This window comes from Coturnix japonica, chromosome 1 (assembly GCF_054131305.1).
Source record: "Coturnix japonica strain WE chromosome 1, WE-NBRP24, whole genome shotgun sequence".
Classification (NCBI taxonomy): Eukaryota; Metazoa; Chordata; class Aves; order Galliformes; family Phasianidae; genus Coturnix; species Coturnix japonica.
Window position 1 is genome coordinate 11208477 of NC_140663.1, and position 13102 is coordinate 11221578.

At 41.2% G+C, this 13102-nt stretch overlaps 2 protein-coding genes across 5 annotated transcripts in view; one reads left to right on the plus strand and one right to left on the minus strand.

The window, feature by feature from the left end:
- The window catches only part of FAM185A (family with sequence similarity 185 member A), a 32503-nt gene extending 29231 nt beyond the window's left edge, over positions 1–3272 (plus strand). Inside the window, exon 8 of the mRNA XM_015883193.3 lies at positions 1604–3272. Within this exon, the coding sequence (XP_015738679.2) occupies positions 1604–1719 (116 nt within the window). The 3' untranslated portion in view covers positions 1720–3272. The remainder of the gene's footprint in view (positions 1–1603) is intronic.
- A 978-nt stretch (positions 3273–4250) lies between these two features.
- Positions 4251–13102, minus strand: part of FBXL13 (F-box and leucine rich repeat protein 13) — a 69227-nt gene continuing 60375 nt past the window's right edge. For all 4 annotated transcript variants that reach the window (XM_085513155.1, XM_015882634.3, XM_032442331.2 and 1 more), the window contains 2 exons: positions 10962–11125; positions 4251–4702 (listed from right to left, as the gene is read on the minus strand). In XM_085513155.1, the coding sequence (XP_085369281.1) occupies positions 4546–4702; positions 10962–11125 (321 nt within the window). In that variant the 3' untranslated portion in view covers positions 4251–4545. The remainder of the gene's footprint in view (positions 4703–10961; positions 11126–13102) is intronic.

Genomic DNA, 13102 nt, shown 5'->3' on the forward strand with positions numbered 1-13102 from the left:
TTGATACTGAGTTTGCTGCGGGCAGTTTTATATTCCTACATTCCCTTCATGGGCAAATCTCCAAAAGAAGCATAAAGAAAGAAAACAGTTTTCTAAGTTCACATAGCAAATACAAAATGAGAAACAGAGCTCGGGCTACAACTGAGCTCTGAAATGACTCATTAATTTCTTTCTGTGTTTCTCCAAAACTTGCTGTTAAACTCATGGCAGCAGCGTAGCAGGGTGAAGTCATCTACAGGGCTGGTTCTGTGCTTCAGCCTTTGTTCCCTCCACAGCACAACTGACACGGTGACAAAAACACCAGAGAGGAAATGGCTGCGGCCAGGCTCTCCAATAGGAGCTTTGTGAGAAAATGTCCTGTAAATGTGATGTCTTCTCTTAGAAAAACAGCTGCATTGTCAGTGCTCCACAACTCTGTGAAGGAATCAGGTGAAATTCTCCTCTGTGTTACTTTGTTGGTTCATTTGTGGCCTCCGCTACCTTGTGCAGCCAAGAGGGCAGAAGTTGTTCTGGGATATCCACATGGGGATCCCTGAAGGCACGTTGCAGTCTGTTAGGAAAGAACACTGAAATCCTTCTTCATTCAGTGGGAGAACTTGGTCAGCATGGGACTGCTCTGAGAATCTTGTGTTGCTGAACCGTGCTTCAGCCTGCTAGTATCGAGCTTGGCCCAGAGCCATCAAGTAATCCCACTTAGCTGAACCAAAAAGCTGAAATGCTATTGAAAACCTCTGCGCATTGGCTTGAGCTGTAGAAACCAATGCAGTGATGTAAGTTGGAGGTTTGCCACTGCTTTTGACACGGCCAGGATTTTACTTCAGCTCCGTTACAGGTCAGAGCGGAGCATGTTTGCAAAGTTGCTTCAGAATCTGCTTCCCTGCCATCTCGCGTGCTATTCCAAGCTCAGATTAGTTCTAAACTTAGAATTCACTCAGTCACACGAACACTGAAATAACAATAAAAGGCACTTTGTAAAAATAAACCAAAATGAAGGTTGATCTTCTGATAAAGGCGCTGATTTGGGACCAAAAGATCTCAGTTTAAATCCCAATTTGGTCACAGACCTTCTGCATAAATTTGGAAGGTCACTTAATCCTTCTTGGCCTCAATTTCCGATCTGTAAAATGGGGTTACGTTCAACTTTCTTCTTTGTCTGTTACAGAGTGAGCTTTTCAGAGCGTGACCCTTCTTATTGAGTTTAGATGAAACACAGAAGACAACAGACATCTCAGCTTTGTTTTGTTTTTAACCCACTGGCAAAAGAAAGCAGTGATATTAGCAACGTGTTTTGTGCTTTGGGTCATCAGGTCTTACCAGCGTCTCTCTTCCATGTTTACAGAAGAGATGTCAACTTCAAATTAGCTTGAATGTAGACATACTTCCTAGTCTATGATACTATATTATAGATAACAGTAAAAAATGTAACAAATTATGGGAAATGGGATGACTACAAAGAACTGTATCAAAAAGGAAATGTTAGAAGCCCCAGCTGAAAATACATAAAGGCTATTTGGGTACCATTTGAAGCATTTCCAGGAGCTTGGTGTGAAGGTGATGTGTTTACTGTGTGCCAAATTAAACTAAACAGAACTCTCTCTTCCAGGTCACATGAATCAAAGGGATGAAACAGACAAATGGATTAAGGCTGACACACAGAGTGGCAAAGTGTATCTTAAAAGCCAAAGCTGGATTCAGTCTGTCAAGCTGAAGGTTTCCTAAAGGTGAAATCATCAAAACAGTCACATCAAGAAACTGTAAAGGAACATTTAATCTGGAATTATGAGACTCAGTTGATACATATTCTTAATGTAAGAGAGAAACAATATTAAAAATGAGGGCTTTTTAACCCAAGATTTGCTGGTGACGGTGGCTGGCGGTTAATGGGTCTGGTTTACTTTTAGTGCCTTTTAGGAACTACGGGGCCTTACAGATGCAGTTTGTATGACCTGACCCACTCACCAAATCGGTCTTAAAAGATGTCGACTTTCAAACAGAAGTTTGGAGTCATCGTTTAAAACCAAGAAGTCAAAGAACAAAAGCACTTTCACTTCCTGGTCTTTGGAAACATGAGAATTTACTTCCAAGGAGCTGTGCTCTGCCAACTGTTCTGTATTTCTTAGCAAAATCTCTTTCTACTGTGGGACTGTTGTTTATGCAAAACCTACAATTCTTTTTTCAATCAAATTATGTGCATTGTGGATAAAACCACTTTCAATCTGTAATTCATTGCTGGTTTTCTTGTCTGCTTTTAACCCCTCAGCAGTTTTTGCTTTGTCAGCGGGCACTGTATGTGTAAAACTGCTTCTGTGAAACAAAGGAACTTGTTCCGTGTTGTCCTGAACCACTTCCTTGTAGGCTGAGTTAGCAGCTCAATGTACACTGCAGTTTGTCTACAAAGAAATGCTTTCAGTATGAATACTCCAAAGTGCAACAGGTGTGGCTGATTTCAAGGAAGAACACTCCACCAAGCAGGACTTGGGATAAGAGTCCATGTCAATGTTCCCCAAAGTTAAAGCTACTGGGCTAATAAATGAGAACTGTAATCTCCTTGCGACATTTCCAGTGGTTTATCATCAGCCTTGCATGACAGGACTGTAAGCTCATAGAGGCGGAAAGGCAGAGGAGGAAGGTGAGGGAATTTTATACACCCTGCACAAGAGAGTGATTCCTGTGGAGGCTTTTGTTACTGTATTGCAAACACACAGTAAACTAAAAGGAGCTTTTAAAAGCCTTTCTGTTTATAATTGGCCCCTTAGAACAGAAGTACTGAAGTTTGTGTTTTACAGCTGAAGTGCGGGACTGCCTGTCAGCTGAGGGGATGGAGAGAACCACGAAGGGTTCAGAGTGTCAGCTCAGGTTTTAAATTGTGTATATGTGTTGGTAGACCGTAACGTTATACAATGAGATTCCCCAAGGGCTGCAGTTGCTCCTCGTTGATGTTCTGCAGCAATCAAGGGTTGATTTTTTTTACATTAATAGAGAGTTAAAAATTCTACATTCTGTTTCCCATTGTGCATTCAGTTTGTTCTGTGGCAAATGATGTATATATTTAATAGCTAGTATATAAAACTACTATATGTCACTACTAAAAGGAATATATTATTACTAAATATCATTATACTATTAGAAGATATACAGTTCGTAAATGTGTAACGGTTTCCTCAAGAAGTTTTGACACTGCTATTTTCTGAGCTGCTGGCAAAAAGTGAAAGAAGCGCTCCTAAATTCTTGTTGTATCTGGAAATAAAATATGTAGCCAATGTTTCACAGAATGGAGTCTGTTATTGGTTCAGTTATTCACCTTAATTACAAAGGCTGTCAGCATCAGCCATTAAGGTCTTGTTTTGGGGTGCTGCTGCATCAGCTGTCAAATGGAGAGCGTGGTAAGAAAGCACGTTATTTCCCCCACGTTCAAAATTAAGCAGAAAAATGCATTCTAAAACTTGCTGTGATTAAACGGTAGGAGAGAGAGGTATCTGCTTAAAGAAGGGTCAATAAGCCATTAGAAAAACAGTGCTACCAGTAGAGCTACTGTGGTGGTATTCCTTATAAGACAGTAACTGTTGAGACCACTAGAACTCTAACATAAAGGTCAAGAATGAGCCAAGGATAGAGAAATGTTTGGGAGGTTACCCAAAAGACATCTGAGTAACATTCTAACATAATGAGGTGAAACTTATATTTTTTCCTCTAAAATCTTTTCTAAGATTTTAGAGGAAAAAATAATAAAAATAATTTTCTAAGATCTAATCTTTTCTAAAAGAAAAGATTAATGGGTTATCAGTAATGGGGATTTAAATGGCAGGCCCCGTGTGTGCTCATTTTTCTTGTCCTTTTGATAGGAAGACAAGAGTTCTTAGAACTGGAGAAAAATGATGCTGTAACACTTTTCCCATCTGTGCTCCCTTTCCTTTGAAGCTCCTGACTTTGTCAGCTGCCAGCTAGTCTGCAGTTCAGAACTGCAAGTGCAGGCATTGGCTTTGCCTAGAGAGCTGAACTCAGCCTGAGAGGCCTTCATAAGAATCATGCTCTGGGCGTGCAACTGACTGCTGAGAAGAAGAGGAGTGCTTAAATGTGCACATATAGATGGGTATGAACAAACAGGCCATCGCTACCTGGACGCCTTTCCTCACCGCTCTCCAGTGTTCAAGAAGCACTTGGTGAGTAGCAGCCGTGTCAAGGGAGAAGTTCTGTGGGAAGCCTGAGTGTTTATGTTCTGCAGAACCTTGATGGCAAATAAGCCCCAAACATATACAGATTTATTTATTGCTTCCTCTGCAGGAGACGACAAAAACCTCTTAATATTCAAAGACGAAGACAGCTTGAATCAACATGGGAAAGTCAGCATTGTTGTTTCAGCACAGCTGTCTTGCTCGAAGGCAGACATGTCCCTATGAGAAAGATTTACAGTGCATCCTTACTAATCCAACGTGGTCTTTTATTGAAGTCTGATTAATTTCAAGAAAAATAACGCGACGTTCTTTTCATGTTCATGTGAAAAACCAACCAACCCAAACCTCCAGCTCTAGATGTCCCATCATTGCTTCATTTCGCATTTGGAGGGATTTGTTCCAGCAGGTTCTCACTTGTGCTTTTTGGTGAAGGTGTGTTACCATCCCTGTCATAGCCAAACCAGGAAGGAGGGTCAGCATCGCTATAGTCGTGTTGCTCCAATTTGGCTGTATATTTCAAGACAGCTCGTCTGCAATAACAGAAGAAAATAATGATATTTGTTTCTACAAAGAACTCTAAAAGCTTCCTTATCTTAACTGAACCTTTCAGTGTTGGGTGTCTTGGTAACTAGAAAAGAAATAGTTGGTTAGATCACAGTCATGGAATAAATCATGTTGAAGGAGGCCCATGGAGGTCATGGTAGTTGTGGTCTTTTCAAAACAGATCCAGGTGGGTACGGCTCTGCTCCGTGAGCTCTGAGTAGCTCCATGGCTGGAGGCTGCACAAAAGGATCTCTGGGAGCCTCTTCAAACATTTGACCAGCCTGCTGGTTGAAAGATGGCTTCCTTCTGTGCCATCAGAACTTCCCGTGTGCCAGCTTGTGGTTGTAACCTTTTGTCCCAGCAGTACACGCTCTGGGGTCTGGCCTTGTCTTCTCTTTCATATCCGCTCATCAGGGGGTTACAGACAGCAGTGTGGTCTCTCCTACTCTGATCCAAGTCCTCCCACGACTGACCAGCCTGATTGTCCCAGCCTGTCCTTTCCCAGCCTGTGCTCCCACCCTATGGCAGTCCTGGTGGCCCTCATCTCAGTTTGTTCTGGCGTGCCCATATCTGGCTTGGCTGGGGAGCCTGTGGCAGCTGAACCAGGAGTGTTATGGCATCCAAAAGCACAGGCTGTGTCACGTCCCTCCTTTCCGGTAGCTGTCACTCATTTCCAACTCATCTGTCCCTTCTATGGCCATGCCCCTCTGCAATGTTCTGTTAGAGCAATGAAACAATGAACAAAGTGACACAGATACGGGGCAAAATCAGGACTGCTGACAGATGGAGCTTCAAGAGCAACTCTCCCACCTTTCCACGCACAGCATCTATCGGCCCGGCAGCTTCCACTGGCTTCCTGAGCTGAAGAAACTTGACCCAATGCTTGCAGTCTTTTGAAAGCCCGTTTCTTTCCATCCCTTCTGCAGCTTGGCTCCTGGCCTGCTCCCAGCTGCACAGAGCAGCCGCCCCCCAGCTCCCTCCCCTGGCTTCCCCCTCCCTGCCTGCGTGCCAGTGAGCTCCCTGGGGCCCAGCGTGCTCATGTGCTGCTGGGGAAGGGCCAGCCCTGCGTCGCCTGCAGGCAGCTCAACTGATCTGTGTCATGGCTACAGTACAGCAGCCTTCCTCCCCACTGAGCTCTGTAAGAGAATATAACATGCAGCATCTAGACAGCAAAAGGGAAAAGAAATCCCAATTGAAGTGGACAGATAATTAAAATTATCTGACTAATGCTGTTGCAATATTCGTAATATTCTGGTATTTCTTTTTCCAAAGTGAAACCCATGAAGCTGGTTACAGCAGCCCCAGCCATGCACAGCTGTGGTGCTCACATCACATCCCTGCAGCACGCTGGAAGCAGGAGGGCTGCAAAGGGGACTGAAGCAGTGGGGCAGGAGGGCTCCTTTCCCAGCACTGCAGGATGTGTGTTTCGAAAAACAAGACTGACGCGCTGTATGAGCCTCGTGAACACAAGGCTCAACTGTTTTTCTATTAAGGAGGCTTTTGCTGTTGAGGAATGTGTGCACAAATTATGTGAGCTATAAGCTGTAACTATAAAACAAAATCAACTCATCCAAGTCCAAATTCCTGTTTTTCATGGAAACTGCAACGTATAGTGGCTGGCTGCAGCATGTATGAGTGGAGCTGTTACTATTTCTTTGGAAACTTATGCCGTCCCATGCCTGGAGCTACAGCTGATTAGTTTGCCAGAAACAGCCACTCGTTAATCACCAACACATGGCAAAAGGCATCACTTACTTAAGATGTGCTGTACTATGATAGAGCCTCTTTATTCATTCATATAAAGTCTTAAATGAATGTTCTGATGAATAAAATCTTTTCAGTAAATAATTATGATTATCTTTGGAAGCAAATGTCTCCTGGTATAAAACTCAGACCACAGACATGGCTCGAGCAGTACTGGAAGACATCATTCAATGCCTACCCAAGGTTTCAGTCCCTTTTACTAGGAGGAGTTAGTTAGCTGTACGGTTCTTCCTCATGGTCTGCATTCTGAGCTGTTCCAAGATTCAGAAGTCTTTGACTGGGTCCGTTAAAAGCAGAGATTTCAAGGCAATGAGGTAAGGTTAAAGAAACAAGAAAAAGTGATGGAAAAGAAAAGCCTAAACAGGGGCAAAGCGTAGTGAAAATGCAGGAGAAACTAAGCTACGGAAGCAGGTGGAGGCAAGAAAAGCGGAAAACATCCTCCAGGTTACACAACATGATAAACCCACATGCAATCCAGAGTACTGCGAGGTCTGTGTCAGTGCTGCAGCAGTGTTATTTTGGGGTATCCAGTTCCAGTGCACACAAAAGCTGAAATGTGGCTTTCCAGGAAGAAACAGTGAAGTTTCTACTCAGTTTGCAGCTGAAAACCAATTTACAGTGAGTGAGAAGACAGCACTATAGTATTTTTTGGTTGCTTGGTCAGTTGAAGAGTACTTTTAGTCCATCACCAACTGGTGCGTAGGCTGCCTTCATTTCTGATTACAAGGCCATCAGATGCCCAAATCCTTCCCGAGACCTGAATATTTGGATAGTGTTTGGAAAGCGTTTGCTTTGTCAAGAAAATAGAGCTCTTGCAATCTGCTTACGGACCAACAGCAACCATAGGAAACCAAACCAAACCGAAACAAAAACCAGAATGTTCTCCAAGTGTCAAATGTATTGCAGCTATTAAGAACCAATGCCATTTCCATTTCAAAGACTAAAAGAATGTAATAGTAATTGTTGGTGAGTCATTTGTTAACAAAATGGTCATGACTTTGAAAGAAATGTAACTGGCTCCTTAGTAGCACAGACAAGAAAGAACGAAGCCTTTAATCTTGTTGTTCGGCAGAAGCAGCCTGTCACACACAAGATGCCCTCTGCACAGAGCACTGCAGTGGCTGGCATGGAATTCAGATGGCAATGGCAGATTTCCTCATTCGTTCTGCACTCAGAAAGGTTAATAGAGACCTGCAGCTTCCTCAGCACTTATCTGACTTCATGTGGTGCTGCCAAGTTGCAGATAGTTTCAGGAGATTGTTACAGCGAAGAGTGGTGGTTCTCTGAAGACACCAATGACTTTCCCCAGCGTTACTCCTAAGCGCATCAAAGCTGGAATGGCCTTTTCCGACAGAAGCCACGTTTTAAGGAGCAGTGAGTTACCTTTGTTTTCCTCTGGTAGAAGAACCAGCATCACTTCGTCCCACAGGTAGATCATCCATGATTCTTTGTGGCATTAATCAGAAGGTCATTACCCTCCGGATACTGAAGTCTGTTGCAGGCTATCAGTTCAGAGGATGTTTTTAAACTTGGCACCAAAGACTAGTTCGCTGGCAAACAGAATCTCAAATACTATCTGGTGCTGGAAAGAACGGACAATCTTTGTGCTCGTAACTGTTTCCAAAGAAGCTGCATTGCAAAGCTTCAAGAGCCATATAGAGTGACTCCATATGTTTTCTATTTAAACCTCAGGAAAGAGTGAAAACAAAGCTCTGAAGAAGTGTGTGACACAGTACGAGAGATATGCCTCAATGCCTGCATGGCTCAGTCTATTAAGAGATGTCTGCTAGGACTGGTTAGTGTTTAATAAAGGGGAATTCCTTTGGCAAAATGAAGTATACATGATTTATAAATTTTGTAGAGCAGCTTCAAATTAAAAACATATTTTTTCTATTGCTTTAGCAGGTTCTCCAGATTCATTTCTTCTGAATTCTCAAATACGGAATGAAATGTCTTTGAAATGTGTGTTTCACACCAAGAGAATACAAAATACACCCGAAATAGTCTTTTCCAATACCTTGTGTGAGACTCAAAGGTTTTAAGAGTCAGTCTGAAAACAAGGAACAGGGATGCGTTGTTCATTCTGATGCCAATCGGTTCCTTATGGGTCATTATTAAAACATACAGGTGGTGACTAAAAACCACACTTTATACATATATAGGGTGACAGGTGAGTGACAGTCGTGCCATTGCTTTTGATGTCACCAGTAAAAACCTGCTGCAGGATGACTAACAGCACAGAATCACTGTTATATTTTACTATGCTTTTGATGTAGGTTTTGGCAGAAAGGTGTTATCTTCCCAATATTGACCTTGAATTATGATAAAAGAAAATATTTTTGAGAAAGTGTGACACATACAGGACTTGGAAAATACCTAAATCCAACCGCGATCCCCTTTCTATTTGCTGCATGTCGTTCCATCTAAAAGCAAGTGAAAAAAAACACTCCAATCCAACAGGTTCAGTGCCTTCTGCATTATTTTACATCGTGGAGCCACTTGATAGCTTTTGTGCCTGACTCAAGTTGCACAGGGTAAGACTTTCCTATCACTGAATGTACGTGCAAAGGATCAGAGACTGAGGGCAGCTGAGAAAAGAACCAAGTGCTGTCACACCCCAAAATGTCAGGATCGAGCAAATAAAATTGTTGTTTTTCCTGGTTTTAAAACTCACATAAATTAGGCAGATGACACTGGGTGGAGATTCGTTGTCTCATGGCTGCTTTTTGTTTTGTAAAAATCTGTCTCTCTAGGGCTTTCTTTACAGTAAAAGTAACTAATTGGGAAATTCCTTGGCTTAGTCAGGAGAGTTTAATCAAGACAGTCAGTGAAGCCATGGCATGTGGGACTTTGAGGCAGAGCCACAGTCCTGGTCATCCTGCAAAAGCTACAATGCTGCAAGTGAGTTTCTGAGAAATCAAGGCAGCCTTTTGTTTGTGGCTCACCAAACAAACTGGAAGGCACTGAATTTCCATTCCTATTACATGTTGTTTTTACTAAAAGATGTAGAAGCAACCAGAGCCCCAGAGGGCTGATAGACTGCTTAGTGCTCCAGAGAGAGATATCAAGAGATGGAAAAAGCAAGTCCACAGTAATCTGTGGGTAGGAGAAAAACCCCCTGAGGTTTAACATGGGAAAAACTGTAAATTGGAAACTTATGAAGAAATTAAAACTATTTCAAATCCTTTTCTTTCTTTTTTTTCTTTCTTTTTTTTTTTTTTTTTTTTTTGAATAAATTCTAATTCATTTAGAATGGTTTTTTCAATCACCACTGTTGCAAACCAGTCCTTCAAGGCACTTTCCATAGTTAAGATGTATTTAATTATAATTTGAAATAGAGGTTTTGAGAAGGAAATTCTAAGATGACATTAAGAAAACTAAGTCAGAGAGACAAAAATGAGGCCTGACAAGTTAAAAAAATAGAATTAATGACAACAGAATTGTTTGTGGTGAAACAGATAGAGGAAAATAAACCAAGGAGAGTCTGGAAAGCATGAAGCACATTAGATATCTTTTAAGTTGCTAAGGATCTGCATTGGCTTTGTTGTCTATAAAGTGACTATTGAACTATGAAATGATTTAGCTGGGAGTGCTCAATCTATAGCAGTCCTGTGAATGTTCTATGTGGGGGTTAACACTCTTTCTTAATGGATACTCTCTATAATCTAGAATGTATTTTTTTATTCTTATTAAATAAAAAATTTTATACCCAGAAATATGAACCATACTCAGATTTTAGCTCTTTTCCAAGCAGTGTCAATACCTTTGGCGTGTCTTGGTCACTTTGCAGCTCTAGGTGTGAGGTGATTACACTGAGAGGCTCTTAAACACAATAGAAGTGTGCACCAAAATGGACTGGTGTTGAATGCCACAGTGATTCAACAGAGCAGGTCCATTTAGAACAGGGGGTAAACTGGATTACACTGTGGTAAGTGACCTGCTTTGTCCAGTTATAGTATGTTTTACTTATACTTCATGAAACTATGCTTATGATAGCTTGATTCATTCACTGTAACTATGCCACATTATGAGCACAGGCCCACATCAGTGCTCACTTCCACTTCACACCTGCACTGACATTTAATTGTTGGGATACAGGCTCCCACAAACCCACTGAGTGAGCTCAAATACGTACACAAAATAATCACTGAAAGCAGGAGGCCCAGCCTGGTTTTATCCCTCACGTTCCACGTTTCCTTCATGTGATACCTCATGTCTGTGTAAACTTTCCTAGTAGATCATTTTCTGCCATAAAGATAGATGGGGTCCCTATTTCCCTTCACTTCAGGCTGCCACTAGGACATGTAGATACATACACTGAGCCATAAGAATCCCAAGGCAGCCACGTGGGCATTGCTCGCCCTTCCCACTCCTCAGATAAAGGAGAAAGATGGAGATGAAAGGAGCTGCAAAATACCAGTGAAGACAGATCTTATGCTTTGAGGTCTAAAACTAAATGAAGATTAGGAAATATTCTCTTACTTGGTAATATTTCTACAGTAGAGCATCTTGAGCATCTGGAGTTGCTTACACCCTTTCCAAAGACACTTTAGTGCTTTGTCAGTAAGATTAATGCAACCTGAGATGTCTAAGAAGTGGAGATAATGGCAAGATGTGGCCAAGTACTGGATACAGGCATCAGTCATCTGTAAATGAAGCAAAAGGGATTCTGAAGTTAGAAAAAAGTTGGAAAAATCCCCACCTTATAGCACACAATTTCAGTGTCTGAAAATTGCAGTTCAGCTATATTTGCTCAGTGATAAGATCTGAAATAGGTTAACAAATAGATTTAGAGGTTAATAAATAGACTAATACTCCTACTGAAATAAACAGAAGCTGCTGACTGAACTTTGCTGTCAGATGAGTTTAAGGGAAATCCACATTCGTCAAACTCCAAATACTAATCCCACCACAGGACTGAATAATTGAATCTGCTGACCATTGAACGGCATCTTCAGAACTTTGCTATTTAAATACCTGAATCATTCAGCTAGAGATTTAGTTTCAATTCTGTCTGTATTTTTTCACATATATGCTTCCCAGAGCAACTTCATTTTTTTCCAATGAAGTAAGTTAAGAATTTCTTCTCAATCAGGCTCATTCTTTGAGCTAGACTCAGAACTGCACTGCTGAATATTTTATATTATCAGCATAAATTTTATCGGCCAAGAGTTTGCAGATACATGACAGAAAGCTTCACTGAAGCCAATGGGATTTATTTAAAGACAATTAATTTGCCCCCAAAATATGATTGAAGAACGACTCTAATTTTATAGTAACCACATGCCAAAACACTCTTACTGGATACATATTTCTACACTGTATTTTAATGTTCTTTGGCTATTAATTTTTTCAATTCATTTGGGTTTGGTGTTGTGTTTTTAAAACAGCTGATGTTGCAGGACATGACTGTCAGATGTATTAACATCTACCCTTCGCAAAAGGTTCATTCTTACTTTAATCTCCTGGACATTTTTAAATAGTCTCTGAGTGGAAAATATTTCCTTACTTAGCAGCTGTACTGCCTCACTTTGTACTAGAAGTTGCCAAAGGATTTGAATGACCCATTAGTTTTAACGCAGGTGTATCCATTTCATTTCATGGAGCGGCAATTTGGATTCAGGTCAAAAGAAGACTTGTAAACTTATGCATAGGTTTATTTGAAAAAGTCTTGATGTTCTTTTCTGAATAGGATAGTAAACAGATTGGCTTAATAACCATTTAAGGAGGAAGATATCATCTAGGACGAAGCACTAGAAAGGGATTACTGGGACACTGAGTTTAATTCTTGCTCCTATTTAAAGACCTACAAAATATGACCCAGCTCATTCCCTTATTAAGAGCCACCCTAACATTACATGACACTTTGTCCCTGTCTCCCTTTCCAGGATTCTGTTTTACAATTCATTGCTCTGATAATCAGAAAATTAACCAATTTTCAGCCTAGATGCATCCACTGATATTTTAAGCTGATTCTGATGTGTGTGAGGTGTCTGAAAGTTGCAGTGGAACGCGTGGCTTGCAAAAATATATAACTTCAACTACTTCAGGAAGATAAGCAGCCATAATTTCTGTTATTACTCTTATTATTGAAAAAATTGCTTAGTATCAAAAAGCAAAGAATACAGAAGAGTGGAAACCATGTATACAACGATTAATGTTGTGTAGTAGATAACCCTAAGATATGATCTAAGGGCTATTCTAAGACATGGAGCAACATCCTTGGTCTACATCCTAGAGAGGATATGAAGCTACACATCAACACGTCCACAAGGCATTTCACCGTGCTTCAGCAGCCGGTTTCTACAGACTCATCTGGTACAACCAGTGCTTCATCTCTGGTTATGAAGGTTGCTCTCCACTTAAATGCCAACTTTTGATGAAGTACTCTCCTGTGTCTAGCTTTTCTTATACATTGCATTAGGAGGTTTTGGACGGTATCAAGTTTCAGTAGGTAGAGGCTAGCATTCTCTTTCAGAAAGAGCACTGGAGAAATAACAGCATGAAAACATGGAGACTTATTATAACAGACTCCCTATTTTGGGAGCGCCCAGAACACCAGAAGCTGAGACAGTATCTGCAGGAAGCATCTCCAAAAGCCCTTCTCTTTATTCATTTCCAGA